The sequence below is a fragment of the Saccopteryx bilineata genome, chromosome X, assembly GCF_036850765.1.
Source record: "Saccopteryx bilineata isolate mSacBil1 chromosome X, mSacBil1_pri_phased_curated, whole genome shotgun sequence".
Classification (NCBI taxonomy): domain Eukaryota; kingdom Metazoa; phylum Chordata; class Mammalia; order Chiroptera; family Emballonuridae; genus Saccopteryx; species Saccopteryx bilineata.
In genome coordinates this window covers 109164536-109185569 of record NC_089502.1, presented here as the reverse complement: position 1 = coordinate 109185569, position 21034 = coordinate 109164536, and the positions used below count along the sequence as shown (strand labels likewise).

Sequence of the window (21034 nt, the reverse complement as noted above, 5' to 3'; positions counted from 1 at the left end):
TATAAGGTGAACTTATTCCATTTGTCTATATTGTTATAATTACTACATTTAATCTCAAATCATCATTTTATTTTAGGATTTTTTTTTGGCAGAGACAGAGAAAGAGACAAAGAGGACAGATAGGGACAGACAGACAGGAAGGGAGAGAGATGAGAAGCATCAGTTCTTTGTTGTGGCACCTTAGTTGTTCATTGATTGCTTCTCATATGTGCCTTGACCAGGGGGCTATAGCAGAACGAGTGACCCTTTGCTCAAGCTAGTGACCTTGGGCTTCAAGCCAGTGACCTGTGGGCTCAAGCCAGTGACCATGGATGGGGTCATGTCTATGATTCCACGCTCAAGCCAGTAACCCCGCACTCAAGCTGGCAACCTCAGGGTTTCGAACCTGGGTCCTCTGCATCCCAGTACAATGCTGTATCCACTGTGCCACCACCTGGTCACATCATAATTTTATTTTATAAAAAAAAAAGAAAGAAAAGAAACCCAGACCAGAGCAAGTGCATGATATTTTAAGACACTGCCAAAGAGGCTGAAACATTTTACATCCCCACCAGCAGTGAGAGTTCCAATTGCTCTATAATTTATATAGAAATGCAAAGGGTCTAAAATAACTAAGGCAATCTTGAAGGAGAACGAACTGGAAGAATTAGTGTTAACAGAAATTAAGACTTACTCTAAGGCTACAGCAATTAAGCTAATGTGGCACTGGTGCAGGAGCCGAAAGTCTGATGCAACAGAACACAGGGCAGAAACAAGCATGTGCAGATACAGCCCGCAGATTGGTGACAGTCTCCACTCTGACTCAGTGGGGAGAGACAGTTTTGACCAACCAGTGTGAGATAAATTGGATGTCCGTGTGGGAAAATGGGACATCTTGATGCCTACCTACCACCAAGAACAAAACTCAATTTGAGAGGTAGCATAGACCCATATATAAAAGACAAAGGAATTAAGTGTTTAGAAGTCAAAGGAGAATATCTTCATAACCTTGTGAAGTTCAAGAACATGCAAAACTAATCTATGTGCCCGTTGTTCTCTTGCGTTTGGGACCTTTCCAGGGTGGTGGAAATGCCCTTGAACTGTTTGTTTGGTTTTTTTTTTTTTCTTTCTTTCTTTTTTTTTTTTCAAGCTGGAAATGGGGAGAGACAGTCAGACAGACTCCTGCAAGCGCCGGACCGGGATCCACCCAGCACGCCCACCAGGGGCGATGCTCTGCCCACCAGGGGGCGATGCTCTGCCCCTCCAGGGCGTCGCTCTGCTGTGACCAGAGCCACTCCAGCGCCTGGGGCAGAGGCCAAGGAGCCATCCCCAGCACCCGGGCCATCTTTGCTCCAATGGAGCCTCGGCTGTGGGAGGGGAAGAGAGAGACAGAGAGGAAGGAGGGGGGGTGGAGAAGCAAATGGGCGCTTCTCCTGTGTGCCCTGGCTGGGAATCGAACCCGGGTCCCCCGCACGCCAGGCCGACGCTCTACCGCTGAGCCAACCGGCCAGGGCCGCCCTTGAACTGGTTTTAAACACATTCACAAATTCTTTGGCAGTCCTCCCATCCAAAGCTGGACTGTCATTCCTTTCCCTTTGAGTATGGGCTGGCGTTAGTGACTTGTTTTTAATAAAGAGGGTACAGCAAAAGCCAGACTACCAAAGGTGACACAGCCTCCACCAGGCTCTCTCTTAAGATACTCATCCTTAGAAGCCAACCCTATGCTGGGAAGAAGCCACAAGGAAGAGGTATGCTTAGACCTCCGAGCCCGGCAGGGTCCTCAGCTGACAGCCAGCATAAATCACCAGGCATGTGTGGGAGCCTCTGGATGGTTCAGAAACCAGCATTCAGGCCACTCCAGCTGACACTGAGTGGAACAGATGAGCTGTCCCATCTGAGCCCCACCCAGATTGCAGATTCATGGGAAAAATAATGTAATTTTTTAGCCTCTAAGTTTTGGTGTGGTTTGGTACATAGCAATAGATAATCAAAGCAGACTTATATCTTGGTTTAAGCAGTGGCTGTCACATGGCTATATACATATATAAAAAGTCATTGAGCTAGGCCCTGGCTGGCTGGCTCAGTGGTAGAGCGTCAGCCTGGCGTGCAGAGGTCCCAGGTTCGATTCCCGGCCAGGGCACACAGGAGAAGCGCCCATCTGCTTCTCTACCCCTCCCCCTCTCCTTCCTCTCTGTCTCTCTCTTTCCCTCCTGCAGCCGAGGCTCCATTGGAGCAAAGATGGCCCGGGCGCTGGGGATGGCTCCTTGGCCTCTGCCCCAGGCGCTAGAGTGGCTCTGGTCGCAACAGAGCGACGCCCCGGAGGGGCAGAGCATCGCCCCCTGGTGGGCAGAGCGTAGCCCTGGTGAGCGTGCTGGGTGGATCCTGGATCCTGGATCCTGGTCGGGCGCATGCGGGAGTCTGTCTGACTGTCTCTCCCCGTTTCCAGCTTCAGAAAAATACAACAACAAAAAAAAGTCATTGAGCTATAAATGTATATAGTTTGTGTACTTTTCTGCCTTTTTAGTTATACTACCCTAACAAATTCTATTAAAAAAGCCTAACTTCTGAGGTATGGCTTGGGCAGTAGTGGAAGGTGGTTGTAGTGTCACACGCTTAGACGGGAAGCTTGTGGCAACTAGGAATCCAAAGTTCTGTTTTGTCATTTAAGCTATGGTGCCTGTGAGACATCCAAGAAGACATGTCTGTGGTAGGCATTTGGAAGTATGGGTGAAAGCTCAGAGGAGAGTTCATTGTTGGAGATGTTATTTGGGAATGATCAATAGGTCTTTAGAGCCATGAGAATGAATGAGTTCAGCACAAGAGTGAGTAAAGGTAGCAAAGGCCCCTAGGTGAACCCTGAGGAACTCCTACCTTATAGAGGTTGAATAGAGGTGACAGAGAGGGCAGTGTCAGAGAGTTTGCCAGAGGAAGGCAGTCAAAGTGGGTGTGGGCACTAAGAGGCCCATAGGACAAAGTTAGGAAAGAGTCACTGGATTTGGCAACATGATCATTGGAGTCTTTGACACCACTTTGGTGGAGTGGTGGGGAAGGAGCCAGAGTAGAAAGGGCTGAAGAGGGAGTAAGAAGAAGTGAGAAAATAGACTATTTTGAGAGGTTTGGCTATAAAGAGGAACAGAGAATTGAGGTTGTAATTAGAGAGAGGTGTTGGGTCAAAGGACTTCTTCAAGAAAATGAAGCAACCAAGGGATGTATTTGACAAAAATAGATCCAGGAGCAAGGAATAAATTGATCATGCAAGAGAAAGATGGGGTGACCTTAAAAGTGAAGAATTACTCAGCCCTGGCTGGATAGCTCAGTTGGTTAGAGCATCATCCTGATACACCTAGGTCATACGTTTGATCCCTGATCAGGGCACATACAAGAATAAACCAATGAATGCATAAATATCTGTAACAATAAATCGATGTTTCTCTCTCTTGCCCTCTCTATTATCAATCAATCGATCAAAAAATTTTAAGGTGAACAATACTCAGAAAAGAGGTGAAACTTGTGATTGTAACCATGATAGATAACCAATACCAGAATAGCCCTCTGGTTGTAAACAATTAAAAAATGAGGCAAAATATTTGACATAACTATTTTTAGATATTAGACAACAGGCAGTGCATGACTGTAATTAGAAGGAAACCAAATGCAGTGACTGCTACAAGCAGCCTGGATTTCTGCCTTTGTGCCTATGAGGCACTTTCCAGATCATGGTGCAGAAAGGGGGCTCTTGAACAGAACCAGTTATTAGAACTAACAAGCCAGTAGTGGAGCAAACAATAGGGCACCAGAAACATTTGATTAATCCCAAAGTCAGGAACAGAGAAAAAAAGGAACAAAGAACAGATGGAACATATAGAAAACAAATAGCATGATGGTAGACTTAAACTCAATGATTAAATGTAAATGGATTAAACAAACCAATTAAAAGGCAGATATTGGCCCTGGCCAGTTGGCTCAGTGGTAGAGCGTCAGCCTGGCGTGCAGGAGTTCTGGGTTCAATTCCCGGCCAGGGCACACAGGAGAAGCGCCCATCTGCTTCTCCACCCCTCCCCCTCTCCTTCCTCTCTGTCTCTCTCTTCCCCTCCTGCAGCCAAGGCTCCATTGGAGCAAAATTGGCCCGGGCGCTGGGGGTGGCTCCATGGCCTCTGCCTCAGGCGCTAGAGTGGCTCTAGTCGCAACAGAGCGAGGCCCCAGATGGGCAGAGCATCGCCCCCTGGTGGGCATGCCAGGTGGATCCCGGTTGGGAGCATGGGGGAGTCTGTCTGACTGCCTCCCCGTTTCCAACTTCAGAAAAATACAAAAAAAAAAAAAAAAAAAAAGGCAGATATTGCTTGACCAGGTGGTGGCACAGTGGATAGAGCATCAGCCTGGGATGGTAAAGACCCATGTTTGAAATCCCAGGGTTGCCGGTTTGAGCGCAGATTCATCTAGCTTGAGTGTGGGGTCATCAGCTTGAGCGTGCGGTCGCCAACTTGAGCATGGGATCATAGACATGACCGCATGGTTGCTGGCTTGAAGCCTAAGGGCACTGGCTTGAGCAAGGGGTCACTGGCTCAGCTGGAGCCTCCTGGTCAAGGCACATGTCAGAAAACAATCAATGAACAACTAAGGTGCCACAACTATGAGTTGATGCTTCTCATCTCTCTCCTTTCCTGTCTGTCTGTCTCTCTTGCTAAAAAAAAAAAAAAGACACAGATAGGTTAAAAGAACAGAAAATAATACAATGAACCATAAGGAAATTGGAGTGGCTATATTCATACCAGACAAAGCAGATGTCAAAAGAAAAAATATTACCAGAGATAAAGAAGGGCATATCATGGTAATAAAAAGGTCAATTTATCAAGAATGTGTAACAATCCTAACTGTGTATGCACCCAATGCAAAATAGATGCAGCAAAATCTGACAGAACTGAAAGGAGAAAGACACAGCCACAATTTCAATTGGAGACTGCAATATTTTTCTCTCAGTCTGACAAAGAGAACTGGTAGACAGAAAATCAGCAAGGATACTGAAGACTTGAACGCTATCAACCACCTTGACCTAACTGACATTTATAGGAACACTGTACCCAACTGCAGAATATATAATTTAAAAAAATGTATATGGAATATTCACCAAGCTAAACTATAAAAAGTATCAATTTTATTTCTTATTTCTAAATTTATTTTTATTTTTGTTTATTTTTTTAAGAAGAGAGAGACAAAGAGATAGACAGTGGTAGACAGAAAGGGAGATGCATCAACTCGTAACTGTGACACCTTACTTGTTCATTGATTGCTTCTGATACATGCCTTGACTAGGGGCTCCAGCCCAGCCAGTGACCTTGGGCTCAAGTCAGCAACCTTGGGGTCATGTGTATGATCCTATGCTCAAGCTGGCAACCTCGGGGTTTTGAACCTGGTTCTCAGCGTCCCAGGCTGATGCTCTATCCATTGCACAACGGCCTGGTCAGGCATTTTTTTATTGATTAGAGAGAGAGAGAGATCAATTTGTTGTTCCACTTATTTATGCATTCATTGGTTGATTCTTGTATGTGCCCTGACTGGGGATTGAACCTGTAAACTTGATGTGTCGGGATGACATTCTAGCCAATTGAGCTTTCCAACCAGGCTGACCATATGGAATTAAAAACACATAGACCCTAGCTAGGTTCTCAGAGTGGATAGAACATCATCCTGTTGAGCCAAGGTTGCAGGTTTAACCCTTGATGAGAAGGGTTAAACCAATGAGTGCACAACTAAATGGCACAACTAAGTGGAACAAGTTGATGCTTCTCTCTCAAATCAAAGGGGAAAAATACATAACCAAGGCTGACCAGGCGGTGGCGCAGTGGATAGAGCATCAGACTGGGATGCAGAGGACTCAGGTTCAAGACCCCGAGTTCACCAGCTTGAGCGTGGGCTCATCTGGTTTGAGCAAAGCTCACCAGCTTGGACCCAAGGTCGCTGGCTCAAGCAAGGGGTTACTCGGTCTGCTGAAGGCCTCACGGTCAAGGCACATATGAGAAAGCAATCAATGAACAACTAAGGTGTTGCAATGAAAAACTAATGATTGATGCTTCTCATCTCTCTCCGTTTCTGTCTGTCTGTCCCTATATATCCCTCTGACTGTCTCTGTAAAAAAAACAAAAACAAAACAACAACAAAAAAAACATAACCAAAAAGTATCAGCAAAATCCCCAAATATTTGGGAATTAAATGAACTTCTAAGTTAGTCATTGGTTAAAGAAGTAATCACAGGGAAAATTAAAAAACATTATAAACTGAATGATAATGAAAATAGAACAGATCCAAATAAGTAGAGGCCCTGGCCGGTTGGCTCAGTGGTAGAGCATCGGCCTGGCATGCAGGAGTCCCGGGTTCGATTCCTGGCCAGGGCACATAGGAGGAGTGCCCATCTGCTTCTCCACCCCTCCCCCTCTCCTTCCTCTCTGTCTCGCTCTTCCCCTCCTGCAGCCGAGGCTCCATTGAAGCAAAGTTGGCCCGGGCGCTGAGGATGGCTCCATGGTCTCTGCCTCAGGTGCTGGAATGGCTCTGGTTGCAACAGAGCAATGCCCCAGATGGGCAGAGCATCGCCCCCTGGTAGGCATGCCGGGTGCATCCCGGTTGGGCGCATGCAGGAGTCTGTCTGACTGCCTCTCCATTTCCAACTTCAGAAAAAAATACAAAAAAAAAGAAAAAAAAGAAAAATTCAACCAAGCTGTTCTCAAAATGTTTGAACCAGCGACCTTCCAGGTCGACGCTTTATCCACTGCGCCACCACAGGTCAGGCGTCAAAACGAATTTGTGGCTTTAAATGCTTACAACAGAAAAAGAAAGGTTTAAAACCAATTATTTTAAGGTTAGATATTAAGAAGTTAGAAAAAGGTGAGCATATTATGCCTGACCAGGTGGTGGCACAGTGGATAGAGTGTCGGACTGGGACGTGGAAGACCTAGGATCGAAACCCCGAGGTTGCCAGCTTGAGTGCGGGCTCATCTGGCTTGAGCAAAGCTCAGCAGCTTAAGCCCAAGGTTGCTGGCTTGAACAAGGGGTCACTTGGTCTGCTGTAGCCTCCCCCGCCCCCCTCCTCCGTCAAGGCACATGTGAGAAAGCAATCATTGAACAACTAAGGTGCCACAACAAAGAATTGATGCTTCTCATCTCTCCCTATCTGTCTCTCTGCCTCTCACCAAAAATAAAGAAAAAAGCTTGAGGCTTTCAGTGCAATAAACTCCACAAGTACAGCCAGAGGTTGAAACATAACCTTTTATTACTCCAGTACAACTTGGACTTCATCGATGCCTAGCTTTGTGGGCCATGTAGTGTGTGTGACTCATGACTGTGGACACAGAATTACTGTAAGCCTGCGCTACAGTCCTGGGCTACTTTTGAAGACGCCGTTTCATGAAACCTCACTTGCTTCTAAAACTGTGAGTCCCATTTTATTTTTCCTCGTCTACCTTGGTCCCCAACTTCTTGCCTTGGGGCTCCTCACTGGCTAGGTAACACAGGACTCGGGCCTAGGCTACCCTTGGGAAGTGGTCCCTCTGTCACAGTCAGTGCCTGGGCCTGATGCTGAGCCTGTGGCCTCCAGAGCCTGACTTGGTCTGGTACCTGTCCATGGCACCCAGGGGTGGCCTGGCTAGCAGGCAGTCATGTCAGGCTAGTTCCCAGCTCCTCAGTGAGGCCCCCGGACACTGGCCTGGGGGGGATGCTGCTAGACTCCAGGGAGTATCTCAGAACCCTCACTTCTAGCTAGAGGATGGAATAGGATGGCCACACCTCACTTTTCCGCATTACAAGTGGCTGGGAGGCCCCAGGCCTCATTTGCTCTATTCTACAGAGTGGCTCCTTTCCCCCAGGGCTTCAGAAAAGTGCTGAGAGAAGGGCTAAGGGCTGCTGCTGTAGGCCGGGGCTGCAAACATCTTGCCCAGCTCTCGGGCTGCTGGCTCCCTGCCACATCCCACCGTACCAGCGGGCTGCTCACCTGTCCTCCGTGGCCTGTGCAGACACGTGTTCCTCCCCCACAGCCCGCCCACTACACTGACTTTCCTCTTCCCCAAATGCTGGACGAAGGCAGGCCTCTGAGATGTCCCGCCCTCCTGACAGCTTCCAGCAGCTGGCCTAGGTGGCTCTGAGCCCGGTCTGTGCCCACAGCCCCACAGCACAGGGCTACCACCAGCTCTGCCCTGCGAGTCTGGGATCCCCACTCCTACTGCCCACAGGCTCCTGAGGGTTTGTGTGCTTTGAGAACTTCCAACCATGAGAACTTTGACTTCCGAGTTTGGGGTATCTGCCCAGGTAAACAGATCAGCTCTGAAACTCGTCACTCTCTTCCGGGCCCTCCCTGTTTTGGGGTTCCAGTCCCAAGCCTGCAGGAGGAAGAGAGGCCAGTTAGCGAATGGGGGAGCTCCTTGGCTGCCAGAGGCCCAGTTCACTGACTGGGCCATGGCTCTGCCTCCGCTTCGAGGTGCTCTCTGCAATGAGGGCTTTCTATTCCTAAGCAGAGCTTCTTCAAATAGCACCTGGAATGGAAAATGCTCGCTGGAAGCACAGAGGGGCACTGGCGCCCCAAGGCCGAGAGGTGCTGTTCCGGTAGAAGGTGAGGGAACTGGGATAGGGCTTGCCCTGGAATACACAACTTCCCAAGGGAGGCGTGGGTGCAGGCTGGGCTTCCAGCCATTGTTGGGGGGGGGGGCGGCCTTCATGCTGTCCCACACCCTTGGGAGCAAGGGCCTCACCAGTGCATGAATCAGAAAAAACACTCTGCTCTGCTGTGTGGGGCTGGCCTGAGGAAACCGCCCGAGTGGCCCTGGAGGCCGGCCACCCGGCTGCAGAGTGCACGCGGCTACCTGGCAGGGAGCTTGACGACAGCAGCTGCAGGCTGTCTAGGACCCCATCCTCGTACAAGGCCAGCTTCTGCACCATCTTCTGTCGGGCTGGGTTGATGACAATCTGCGGTGGCCGTGATGACGCAGAGCTGCCCAGGAGTGATCCTGGGGGTAGAGAGAGCACCCTCTTCGTTTCAGGGGCCATCATCCCTAGGAGTTCCTCACTGACACTTCCGGTCTCATGGGTCTTCCCGCCCCCGGCCTAGCTTCCCGCCCCTTCAGGACAGAAGTTCTCGGGGCCCTGAGGGCAGGGCCTAGAAGGGGCTGCGCCCTGGCCCGGGTCCCAGCTAGGCTCGGAGGCTGGTCCTGAATAGAGCCTTCCTTGTTTCCAGCTGTCAGGAAGTGAGCTCCTGGCTTCTCCTCACCCACCTAGGGGCATGGCTGAGGGAGACGGGGCAGCGCGGAGCTATCCTCTGCAGCCCTTTCCAAGGCCAGGCAGGCCACCTATTTATTCTAAGACAGAGGCCTGGAGCTTGCTAGGGACAGAGTGAGCTTAACAGCAGGCCCCAGATATCTCATCCCAGAAGGCTAGGTGTGAGGTATGGGGCCTGTTGCCAAAGGAGGCCCTCGGTCCGTATTCTGGACACCTGTCCCCAGCTACCTTCCACAGCTGTGGGCTGGGGTCCTGGGCTGCTCCCCCGTTTCAACTCTTGGGTGGCACCCTCTTGAATACAGCTGGCCTGCCCGAGGGGTGCTGGAGCCCATGTGGCAGCCTCTTGTCCCGGGCTGTCTGGCAGGGCTGAGCCTGGGGGAGAGCTCGCAGTCAGGTGGCAGGAATGCAGGGCAGCAGACAGGCCAGACACACTCTCATCACTCTCCACGGGCTGGTTGGGGCCTTGCTGCAGCCGCCCTGCAGCCTGGACTGGGACTCCTGAGGGCACTGCCAGGGGCTGCCAGGGGCTGGCACTGCTGATGGTGGACATGTAGGAGTTCTCCTGTGGGGAAGGGGGGCTGCGGCTGGTAGCCTCTGGCTCCAGAGATGGCCCTGCCATTGCTGCCTGAAGCTTCTCCAGCCTCTCGTACACCTGGGAGGAGAAAGAGGGGATCTCAAGGTGAGTGGCCTGGGTGGGGCTCCCCGCTGCTCCCGGGTGGGCCAGGCTCGGCCGTGAAGACCAGTCAGAGCCCTCACAGAAGACCGTCACACCACAAGGCTGCTCCAGCTCATCCGTGACCTGTCTTGGGGCTTGGGCTGCCACCCCAGGCCCCACACAGCTGCTATGGAGGCTGTGGGGATCACTAAGCTGGCATACCCTGCAGCTGGGAAAGCTCTATCCCTTGTCCCTTTGTCCCTGCCACAAGGAGCACTGAGTCACAGCTACCAAAGCTAAGGAGTGAAGACAGCTTCTCTCTGTCACTTATCTCTGTCTTTTAAAAAGTGAAACTCACTGCCCTGCTGCCCTCAAATGGGGCTTCTCTATTCTCAGCTGTCAAGAGGGAAAGAGGTGGGGGCCAGGGACAGGACAGAAAAAGGCAGATGCAATGGTGCGTTCCATCCAGAAGGGGGCATAATAAAGCCCTTTGCCTCTATATACCAGACAGGGTTCAGTGGGGTTCCCACCACCCCAGGCAGAACCAAAGGGTAAGTGAGAAATGTATGGAGACTCTGTCTCCCGAATCTGGCAGGCGCTGTGTTTGGCTAAATCCAGGGTAGTGTCAGGACTGTGAGGTTTCCAGCAGGCCACAGCCCCCATGGGCAGTAGGTGCCTCAGTACTTTCTGTTGCCATTCAGGATACCTGGGTCATGGACGGTCGCCTCTTAGCCCGGCGGTGCAGGCAGCAGCAAGCCAGCTGGCCCAGCACCAGGCCTAACTCGGGTGGGCATGGTCCAGGCCTGGGGTCCACGTGCTTCTTGTAGATCTGGCTGGAGATTGGGGCAGCCCAGTCATCTGCGGCCAGGCCTGCTTGGAGTGTGGTCTGGGTGCTTTTCAGGGTCACCCCGGCCTCCTCAGCCTCCTCTTCAACCAGGTCTTTCTGTGGAACAGACACTGTATGGCCACTAGGGAGGCTGTCCCTTCGGCTGAATTCCCCTGGCCCCTTGCTCACTGACTCCTGTGGTATTCCTTTGGGGTTTTTTAAATAAATAAACTTACTTATTTCTAGTTTTTTGTTTTTGTATTTTCTGATGTTGGAAACAGGGAGGCAGTCAGACAGACTCCTGCATGCGCCTGACCGGGATCCACCCGGCATGCCCACCAGAGGGTGATGCTCCACCCATCTGGGGTGTCGCTCTATTGCGACCAGAGACATTTTTTTAGCACCTGAGGCAGAGGCCACGGAGCATCCTCAGCGCCCGGGCCATCTTTGCTCCAATGGAGCTTTGGCTGCGGGAGGAGAAGAGAGAGGAAGGAGAGGGAGGGGGTGGAGAAGCAGATGGGCGCTTCTCCTATGTGCCCTGGCTGGGAATCGAACCCAGGACTCCTGCACGCCAGGCCGATGCTCTACCACTGTCTAGTTTTAATTCTTTTAGCAAGGGGGGTGGGTGGGAGGGAAAGAGATGAGAAGCATCAACTCGTAGCTGCAGTATTTTAGTTGTTCAACTGATTGCTTCTCATGTGTGCCTTGACCAGAGGGTTCAAGCTGAGCCAGTGACCCCTCGCTCAAGCCAGTGACCATGGGATCATGTTGATGATCCCACGTTCAAGCTGGTGACTTCAGGGCTTTGATCTTGGGACCTCAGCGTCCCAGGTCGATGCTCTATCCACTGCGCCACCACTGGTCAAGCTAAATTTATTTATTGATTAATTTCAGAGAGAGAGGAAGCTGGGGGGGGGAAGAAACACCGGTTTTCACTTATTAAGAAATTTTTTTTTTAGATTTATTCATTTTTAGAGAGAGAGTGAGTGAGAGAGAGGGGAGATAGAACAGGGGGAGCAGGAAGCATCAGCATCAACTCCCATATGTGCCTTGTCCAGGCAAGCCCAGGGTTCTGAACTGGTGACCTCAGCGTTCCAGGTCGACGGTTTATCCACTGTGCCACCACAGGTCAGGCTAATTTAATTATCAATTAATTGATTTTTAGTGAGAAGGAGAGAGACAGGAACATCGAGCTATTCCTGTATGTGCCCTGGTGGGATTGAACCAGCAACCTCTGTACTTCAGGACCATGTTCTAACCAACTGAGCTATCCGGCCAGGGCTGATGTTCTACTTATTTATGCATTCATTGGTTAATTCTTGTACTTGCCCTGACCAGGGATCGAACCTACAACCTTGGCTTTTTGGGATAACACTCTAACCACCTGAGCTACCCATCCAGAGCTTCTTCAGGTTGATTTAAGCACCCACTATATGTCCAGCACTGCCTCAGGCCCTAGGCATACAGTGGCAAACAGAATGGCCTGGGCCCACCTTCACAGAGCCAACTTCCTAGAGGATAGGGACACCACCAACAAGCCTATAAAAGCAACGGGAAACTGGTGGAGGCCCATGAGCAAGTGGCACCTGAGCTGGGATCTGAGAGCATGAATTAACCAGAGAGGGCAGAGCCAAGGAGGGGAATGTACCACAGAAAGACGCTTGCGGACAGAAACGGGACTGAAGAGCACCTGGCGTTCTGAGGTGGGAAGGACCAGGAGCAGCCCCTGAGCGGGGCGGGTGGCTCTTCAGGCCCTAGGACAGGCAGCAAGGAGCCTAGAGGACAGAGGGAAGGCTGGTGCTTGCGGGACCTGGGCAGTTGTAGCTACGCTCAGGCGCTGGGCCTTCATCCCAAGCACAGTGGGAAAGCAAAGGGGCTTCCACAGTCTCTTTAGGTTTCTTGAAAGGTTTAGTTTGGCTGCAGCACAGAGAACCAATAGGAAAGATCCAAAGAAGACCAAAGAAGGATGCCCTGAGGAGTCCAGGGCAGTGATGACAACATGAAGAGCAGCCCCAATTGGATGTGCGTATGGGCGTGGAAGGTGAAGGAAGGCGGGTTCCCATCTGGCTCCCTGGTTCCTGGCCCAGACCTGGTAATGGACAAAGAACAACCCCAAGCTAGGAGTGGACGCAGAAGCAGCTGCAATTATACCAGTTGGTCAAGTTGGCAAAGCAAACACTGAGCGAGCATGTTCTGGGCCCAGAAAGTGGCTAAGCGTTGCATAGGCATTAGGTCTGTTTCCACACGGGGAAAGGGTCCCAGCAAAGAACAGGAATTTGCACCTGACCAGCCGGTGGCACGGTGGATAGAGTCTCGGCCTGGGACGCAGAGGACCCAGGTTCGAAACCTCAAGGTCGCTGGCTTGAGTGTGGGATTACAGACATGACCCCGTGGTCGCTGGCTTGAGCAAGGGGTCACTGGCTCGGCTGGAGTCCCCCAGTAAAGCCACATATGAGAAGTCAATGAACTGAAGTGCCGCAAAGAGATGAGTTGATGGCTCTCATCTCTTTCCCTTGTCTGTCTGTCCCTCTCTCTTTCTCACTACAAAAGAAAAAAAAAAGTAAAGCTGAGACTAGAACTCAGTTCTCCTTTCTCCTGGCCCACTCTTAGTCCCTGGTAAGGTAGACAGGAACCATGGATTAAGGGGTGGGGGAAGCTCAGACAGGCCTCCACAACAGGGAGTGGTCATCTGCGCATGCCCCATGGCGCCCAAAAGGCCTCTCAGAGCCTGCTCTATTTTCTGCCATAGCCTCTCCAAGGCTCCCGTGCTGTTTTCCACTGCAGTTTCCAGTCCCAAAGCACTGGGACTACCCCGCTGGGATGCCCCTGCTCCTCCTCCCAGCCCGGGTAGGGTCTGGAAAGGCCTAATGCATGTACAGAAAAAAAGACAGGTTTTTCTTCAGCAAGGTAAAAAAAAAAGCTGTTTGGAGCCCTGCCTGCTTTCAAAGATGAGTCAGCAGCAGGAGCGGCTGACTGCTGTAGGGTGCTGCGTTCCAGATTGTTCCAGATCATTCCACCCTCCAGGGCTGCACCTGTTGGTTGCTAGGAGCAACGCCTCGCCTCCCTGCCCTGCTCACTCGCTTGCTCGCTGGCTCGCTCCCTCCCTCCCTGCCTGCCTCAGGAGGCTCACCAGATACTTGGTCTTGGGTCCATGCATCCTCACAGCCCTCTGGCCGACCAGGGTCTCCAGAACTACCTGCAGAGAGAGCAGGATGGAGAGCATAGCAGTGGCTTCTAGGATGGCACTGTCCCAGGCCCTGGTGGGGAGGGCCGCAAGCAGAGGCAGCCTGTGGCTAGGCAGTGTGGCCCGGCCCTTGGACGGGCAGATCACGATCACTCCCCGCAGGGACAGATCACGGGACTGCAGCTTTGGCAGTCTGGAGCGCCGGCTTGAAGAAAAAGAATGCAAAATGACAAATATGAAATGAAGTGCAGGGCCAAGGAGGGGGCTTGTGCTAGGGAGGGAGGGGCGTGCAGCTGAAGCTCCGCTCGTTAGCTTCCCGCCGGGTTGGCCACCGGCTCCACATGGAACTCTCCAGGCCCTCCTGCCTTGGCTGGCCACACTCCCCACCCCTCCAGCCATCAGAGGGGGCCGTGGCTCACCACGCCGAAGCTGAAGGTATCAGTGTCCACGGCCAGCCTCCCCGTCTTGATATACTCCTCAGGCAGGTAGGCCAGGGTGCCGCGCACGGTCCGAGTCCGAGCCACAGTGCTGCTCTGACCGGGGTTGGCCCCTGCAAAACGGCTCAGACGGGCGAGGCCAAAGTCTCCCAGTTTGGGCATCAGTCTATCATCCAGAAGGATGTTGGAACTTAGGGGAGAAGGGAAGGATGTCAGCCTGGCCCTTGTCCCAGCTTGCTCTGCCCCCTACAACTGACTAGCCCTGATGTAACTGGACTTGGAGCCGCCGAACGCACTCTGCCTACAGAAAGTGGTTGGTACTGCTCGAACAGTCTAGCCGCCTGCGAGGCTGCAAGCAGCACCCAGACCACGCTTGTACAGGTCAGCCCCTATACATGTTGGGGCCTGTCCCTGGTCACATCTGTCCCATGCCAGGTCCTCAGTGACCCTAGGCCCTGGCTCTGATATCCCGGCTCTCAGGGCTGCACCGTCTCCCACTTCTGCCTTGAGCCGGAGAAGGCAGGCCTGTCCTCACGAGGGGCACTCAGGGCAGGGTCCCTGTGGACCAGACTCCTGCTGGTGGAGGGTTTGGGAGCATCACTGCCTTGCCATAGACTGCACTCCTGCAGCTCTCAGGGGACACAGGGGTGTGGCTGTGTCCTCTCCTTACCTCTTGATATCTCCGTGGATGAGGCTGGGGCTGTCCTGATGTAAAAACTGAATCGCCCGAGCCGTGCCCAGAAGAATGTCCAGGCGCTGAGTCCAGGACAGAGGGGAGCAGGCCTGGGTCTGCAGCAGCAGAGGAAGCAAAGAGGCACAGGGAAGGCTGGGGGCAACCGCTCCATAACCGCAACCCTCCCTCCACCTGTCACCATGGGATGTGGACAAGCACTTCACTCTCTGGGCCTCAGCTTCCCCTTCTGGAAAATAAGGAGCAGATTCTCCATGAACTTATTTCACAAGAGAATCAAGATTAAGTTATTCTGCTGCTTTATAAAACATGCTGGGAGGCCCTGGCTGGTTGGCTCAGTGGACAGAGCATCAGCCCAGCATGTGGACATCCTGGGTTGGATCCCTGGTCAGGGCACACATGAGAAGTGACCATCTGCTTTTCTCCCCCTCCCTCTCCCCTTTCTCTCTCTCTTCTCCTCCTGCAGCCAGTGGCTCAATTGGTTCGAGTGTTGGCCCCAGATACTGAGGATAGCTTGTTTGGTCAGATCAATGACCACAGATGGGGGTTGCCAGGTGGATCCCAGTCGGGGCACATGTGAGAGTCTATCTCCCTTCTTCTCACTTAAAAAAAAAAAAAAAAACAGCCCTGGCCGGTTGGCTCAGTAGTAGAGCATCGGCCTGGCGTGCAGAATCTTGGGTTCGATTCCTGGCCGGGGCACACAGGAGAAGCGCCCATCTGCTTCTCCACCCCTCCCCCTCTCCTTCCTCTCTGTCTCTCTCTTCCCCTCCCGCAGCCGAGGCTCCATTGGAGCAAAGATGGCCCGGGCACTGGGGATGGCTCCTTGGCCTCTGCCCCAGGCGCTAGAGTGGCTCTGGTAGCAACAGAGCGACGCCCCGGAGGGGCAGAGCATCGCCCCCTGGTGGGCAGAGCGTCGCCCCCTGGTGGGTGTGCCGGATGGATCCCGGTCGGGCGCATGCGGGAGTCTGTCTGACTGTCTCTCCCCGTTTCCAGCTTCAGAAAAATACAAAAAAACAAACAAACAAAAAAAAAACCATGCTGGAAAAATAGCTAAGAATGTACTTTTTGGAGTCATCATAGAATTTGGCGGTTCTCAGTTCCTCAGGCTCATTCATTTTTCCCAGTGTGATCAGGACATATTGGGGGCTTTTTTCCCACTAACCCCTTTTGGGGTGAGTGTGCAGTTCACCCTCGTCTTGTAGGTGCCTCACTGGACAGGGCCCAATTGTGGGTTCAGATAGTACAGCCTGCTGCCCACTGCCTCCTTCCTTAAGAAAAATACTGACAAGACCCCTCGGCTACTCTGCTTGCAAAGGAAAGAATTTTGAGTCAGGTTCCTCTGAGTATATAACCATGGCCCAGGCTCCCAGGCATGTGGGAACAGCCAGGGAGAGGCCACAGAAAACAGTGACCCACCTTGGGCCAAACCCTGAGACCAGGCCCTGCCTGCCAGTGTGACCTACTTGCGGAGGCTGGGAGCCCAGGCCCCATGCCCCACTCTGCCAGGCGCTGCAGGTATGGGGAAGTGTACCAGGCCAGGTAAGAATACCTGGAAGTGGAGGTGGTCTTCCAGGGAGCCATTGGGCAGGAAGCCGTAGACGAGGCAGTAGTAGCCACTCTGAGCACAGTAGCCAGCAAAGTCCACGATGTTTGGATGACGAAACCTGCTTGGGAAAGTGGGGCCTGAGTGCTCTGACTCCCAGCCTCCACTGTGCTTTCCATCTTGCTGTCATGGGGGTGAACAGTCCCGACCGGCTCTTTAGCTAGGCTGGGCCTGGCAGGCTTTGGTATCCGAGGGAGCTAGGTCCCGTGCTATGTGGTCCTGGAGGGATGCCCCAGGCTCACCGTGACAGCTGTTCCACTTCGGTCAGGAAGCTCTGCTTCACAGTGGTCCACTCCAGGTCTGCCTCCTGTAGCCCCCAGGGAAAAGCGGGGCGGTGGGGGGGGGAGGGGCATGAGGCTCTTGTAGCCAAGGCTTGATGGCCATTCCCAGTACCATCTGTCCTGGGCCTAGAACCAAGGGGCTGTGGACCTTGAGCTGGGGAATAAGAGGGCTGAAGGAACTGTTGGGGAAGCAGAGCTGAGGACCAGAAAGGTGAGGGTCTGCTGCCGGCCTCCAGGGCCCTCACCAGGATGCTACACCCACCTCCTTCAGTTTCTTCACAGCATACACTGTGTTTCTCAGTACAGCCCGGTACACACAGCCAAAGCCGCCCTCCCCAATCTTCAGCTCCTCTGAGAAGTTGTGGGTGCCCTGGGAAATCTCATGGAGGGGCCAGCAGAATGGAGAGGGGTGGGTCCCTTGTAGGAAGGACACTGGGTTCTCTGGGCTCTGCTGTGGAAAGAGACCCCATTCAGGTGAGGCCCTGTCTCCTCCCCTCAGCCCTGGCCACAAGCACCCCACCCCAGCCCACCTGCCTCCCAGCTGGCAGTGCTGGGACAGCTTGGGATCCCTGGTGTGCCAAAGCCTGGGTTTCTTATTCCTTGTCTGGAACCATTCCCGGGGGGGCAGGACCCACCTACCTTGGTAGAATAAAAGGCTAGAGATGGTGGTGGTGGCTGGAGGGTGGCAGGGCTTGGGACAGGGCTGCACTCAGGCCCAGAATGGGTCTGAGAACCTGGAAAAACTTCATAAAGACACCAGTGAGAGGCAGGCAGAGACCTGCAGTAGGGTCTAAGGTAGGGTCTAGAGCAGGGGTCCCCAAACTACAGCCCGCGGGCCACATACGGCCCCCTGAGGCCATTTATCCGGCCCCTGCCGCACTTCCGTAAGGGGCACCTCTTTCATTGGTGGTCAGTGAGAGGAGCATAGTTCCCACTGAAATACTGGTCAGTTTGTTGATTTAAATTTGTTCTTTATTTTAAATATTGTATTTGTTCCCATTTTGTTTTTGTACTTTAAAATAAGGTATGTGCAGTGTGCATAGGGATTTGTTCATAGTTGTTTCTTTTATAGTCCGGCCCTCCAACGGTCTGAGGGACAGTGAACTGGCCCCCTGTGTAAAAAGTTTGGGGACCCCTGGTCTAGAGCCACGGCCATGATCAAGGTGGCCCTTTTCTCAGGTCCATCAAGCCTCACACCAGAGCCGTCTTACCTGGGGAGAGGAGGGTGGAAGCTGTTGACTGCAACTTCCGGTGGCTGGGGGCCTTGGCCACAGGGGGTGCAGAGATGCTGCTGGTCATCGGGGCAGTGGTGCTGGAGGGTGTGAGGGGGGCAGGAGGGTGCCCTGGGGCGTTAAGGAAGGAAAGGATAGTTAGGCCCTGGCAGGGGGAGGAGCCCGGTGGGAGGCCTCCAGCTGAGTGTGTATGTGTGTGTGTGGGGGGAGGTCCCAGGTCCCAGAGCTGCGAGCTCACAGGCCATGATGATGTCCCTCGCGCGGAGCAGCTGCAGGTGTGTGAGAATGTGCACGAGGTCGGCCACGCGGGCGTTTCGGTTGATCCAGGGCCACAGGACGCTGGCAGTGCGCTGCCCGGAGCGTTCGCACAGCCGCAGCTCGGTCTGATCACGCACAATCAGGGCGGCTGCGGGGCAGGGAGCATCGGGTCTGGTGTGGGCGCTGGGGCCCGTGCGCCCCCTCCCCCCGCTCCTCCCCAGTCGGCCTGCCGTCACCTACCGAACTGGCACCAGTCGCTGGGCTCCAGGGCGTCCATCACTTTGTAGAAGCGGCACATGACCCAGGGTGGCACCTCGTACAAGAAGTGTTGGGCGCCGGGGGCCGCGGGATCCCCCGGGCCCGGGCCCCCAGCCATGGCCGCTGCCGCCGTCGCCGGGCCGGGGCCTCTTAGGGCCTCGGCCGGCCGCGTCCGCGGACACTGACTCACTTCCCCTTTAAGCCAACCTCGTGCAACGCCCGCCTGGGCGGAAGGGGCGGTGCCCCGGCCTCCACCATCTTGGCCGCGGCCCTCGCGGCCCTCGGCCACACGGGGGCGCCTCACGCGATCTGTTACCGCCAAGACAGCGCCACTGCGCGGAGTCAGGCCGGCAAGCGGCCTTCCAGTAGGAGGGGCCGTCAAAGTGGGGCTCTGACAGATGGAGGAGAGCGGTTCCCAGCACTAAGCACGGAGGCTATGGCGAAGGCATAGGGCGTTCCGGAAGGGGTTGGAGCCCGGCCTTGTGAGAGTCACAGGGAGGTCCTCTTTAGACGTTTGGCTTTATTTGGGCGGCAGTGGCGAGTCGTCAGAGATGCCAGCAGGACGGGTCAGATGTGGGTTACATACACAAAGGCCTCCTGGCTGGATTCCTGTCACCTGGCGGTGGCTGGGTGCACAAAGACCGATCTGGAGATTTCTACAGCAGTCTGCCCCAGCTCTGGTCATTTTCGCTCACCATTGTACCCTGGATCCCATCTTTTCCGCTCCCACAGGAACCTGTACCAGTAATTGTTACCTTTTAACATCTTCCACTTTTCCTTTTTTGCTGGCTCCTTCGGAGCTCCTGTTGTCCCCTCTCCCTTTTATGATATTCCTGGCTCAGTTTGCACTCTCTCCTGTGGGGATGGCTTCTCCCATCCTATTTGCTGAAGCAGTGGACAGACACCAAGCTCAGTTCCCAGCCTGTTTGACATCTTGGCCACATTTGTCTCTCTTGCCCATTCCCACAATGCTCCGTGGCCTCCATTCCTCCATCTCGAATCAGTAGCCACTATTTTTGTGTGTGTGACAGAGACAGAGAGAGGGACAGATAGGGACAGACAGGAAGGGAGAGAGATTTCTTTTTCTTTAAAAAGATTTTTATTTATTGATTTTACAGAGAGAGGAGAGGGAAGGTAGGGGAGCAAGAAGTATCTCATTGTTGCTTTCATTGATTGTCGTATGTGCCTTGACCTGGCACGCCAGGGTTTCAAACTCGACCTCAGCATTCCAGGTTGATGCCTTTATCCACCACGCCAGCAATGGTCAGGCAGCAGCCACTGTTTTCCTGTTGTCTCCCTGAAAATCTCTGGACTCTAGCTCCTTCCCACTGGCCCACTGCCCTCACTACTCTCTTACCTGGATGAGTGCTGGCTTTCTGATGGCGGGCTTCCCTGCCACATCTCTGCCTGGGTATTCTTCCTCAGGCACAAATCAAGCCACATAGCTTTCCTCCTAAGACCTTCCCATGCTTTCTGAAGCCTACAGATGGGTCCCACCTCTTCAGAGCAGCCTCCACTGCTGTCACGATGTGGCCCCTACCCTCCCACCTCATGTCTAGCTCTCTGCTCATGTCAGCAGCTTTAAACCACCCAGAATTCCTTAGGATTCCGTGAATGGGTCAGGGCTTCTACATCCATGAGTTTGCATTGCAGTTTTCTGGCCCTCGTGTGACAAGGTGGAGTTCAAACAGCTCCCTGTGTGGAAGCTAGGGTGAAAGCTCCCGAGGCCCCTCTGGCAGAGTGGCCTGCAGCCCCTGGTGTGCCTAGCATCTTTGGTGCATCCTTCTTGAGCCTCCGCCACTAGATGGGAGAAGACCCCACAAGCAGCAACAGGTGCCTTGCTCTTGTTTCTCCAGCTAGATGCATGCTTCCAAGGCAGCAGGTCTTCCCTCACGGTCCTCCTTGTCCTCTCAATCCTGACCCCAGAGGGATTCCCTCTGCCACTCTGTCCTCTCGAATCCGTTCCCAGAAGCCACAGCCACTCTCAGAGAGGAGGCCAGCCACGCCCTGAGTGTGGGAAATTATCATGCACATACACACTAAGCTCTAAGGGAACAAGCACTTGATCCTACTTGCTCACTGCTTAACTGCAGCATCCCGGACAGGCCTAGCACACAAGAGATACTCAGTACACAAAGGTTGAATTTCAACCTTTTGTTTTAACATTCAAGTCCAGGACTTTTGAGTGCACCTCCTAATAGGTATGTCCGCATTTGCATGTGAAGCCGGACCCTGAGCAGTTGTCCTGAATGCAGCAACAGCCTGGTGGGGATGACTGTGGCGGGGCAGGTAGCTCCTGAGAGCCCATACCCTTACCCAGAGCCAAGAAGCACAGGCAGGGTGTGACACCTATAAACCTGCGTGATGACAGTGTT

At 53.4% G+C, this 21034-nt stretch overlaps 1 protein-coding gene across 2 annotated transcripts; it reads right to left on the bottom strand.

Moving 5' to 3' along the window:
* Positions 1-7222: 7222 nt before the first annotated feature.
* IRAK1 (interleukin 1 receptor associated kinase 1) lies at positions 7223-18855 on the bottom strand. Of its 2 annotated transcripts, none has more exons than XM_066248916.1 (14): positions 18642-18855; positions 18382-18549; positions 18123-18254; positions 17551-17654; positions 17174-17362; positions 16873-16937; positions 16577-16691; positions 15007-15125; positions 14319-14526; positions 13846-13911; positions 10596-10832; positions 9463-9886; positions 8823-8966; positions 7223-8342 (listed from the first exon to the last, which is right to left on the bottom strand). In XM_066248916.1, the coding sequence occupies exons 1-14, from the start codon at positions 18775-18777 to the stop codon at positions 8281-8283; spliced, it is 2169 nt and encodes a 722-aa protein (XP_066105013.1). In that variant the 5' UTR covers positions 18778-18855; the 3' UTR covers positions 7223-8280. The 2 variants fall into 2 exon arrangements, with proteins under 2 accessions (XP_066105013.1, XP_066105012.1); XM_066248915.1 differs by having other exon boundaries at positions 17174-17359; positions 18642-18849.
* Between the last annotated feature and the right edge of the window lie 2179 nt (positions 18856-21034).

Excerpts from the sequence above, each read along its gene's own strand:
- IRAK1 (XM_066248916.1), bottom strand. The coding sequence starts at position 18,777 with ATGGCTGGGGGCCCGGGCCCGGGGGATCCCGCGGCCCCCGGCGCCCAA. Across the intron at positions 15,126-16,576 it reads AAGACCACCTCCACTTCCAG|ACCCAGGCCTGCTCCCCTCT; the intron begins GTATTCTTACCT and ends CTGCTGCTGCAG. Across the intron at positions 8,343-8,822 it reads GTCGTCAAGCTCCCTGCCAG|GCTTGGGACTGGAACCCCAA; the intron begins GTAGCCGCGTGC and ends TTCCTCCTGCAG.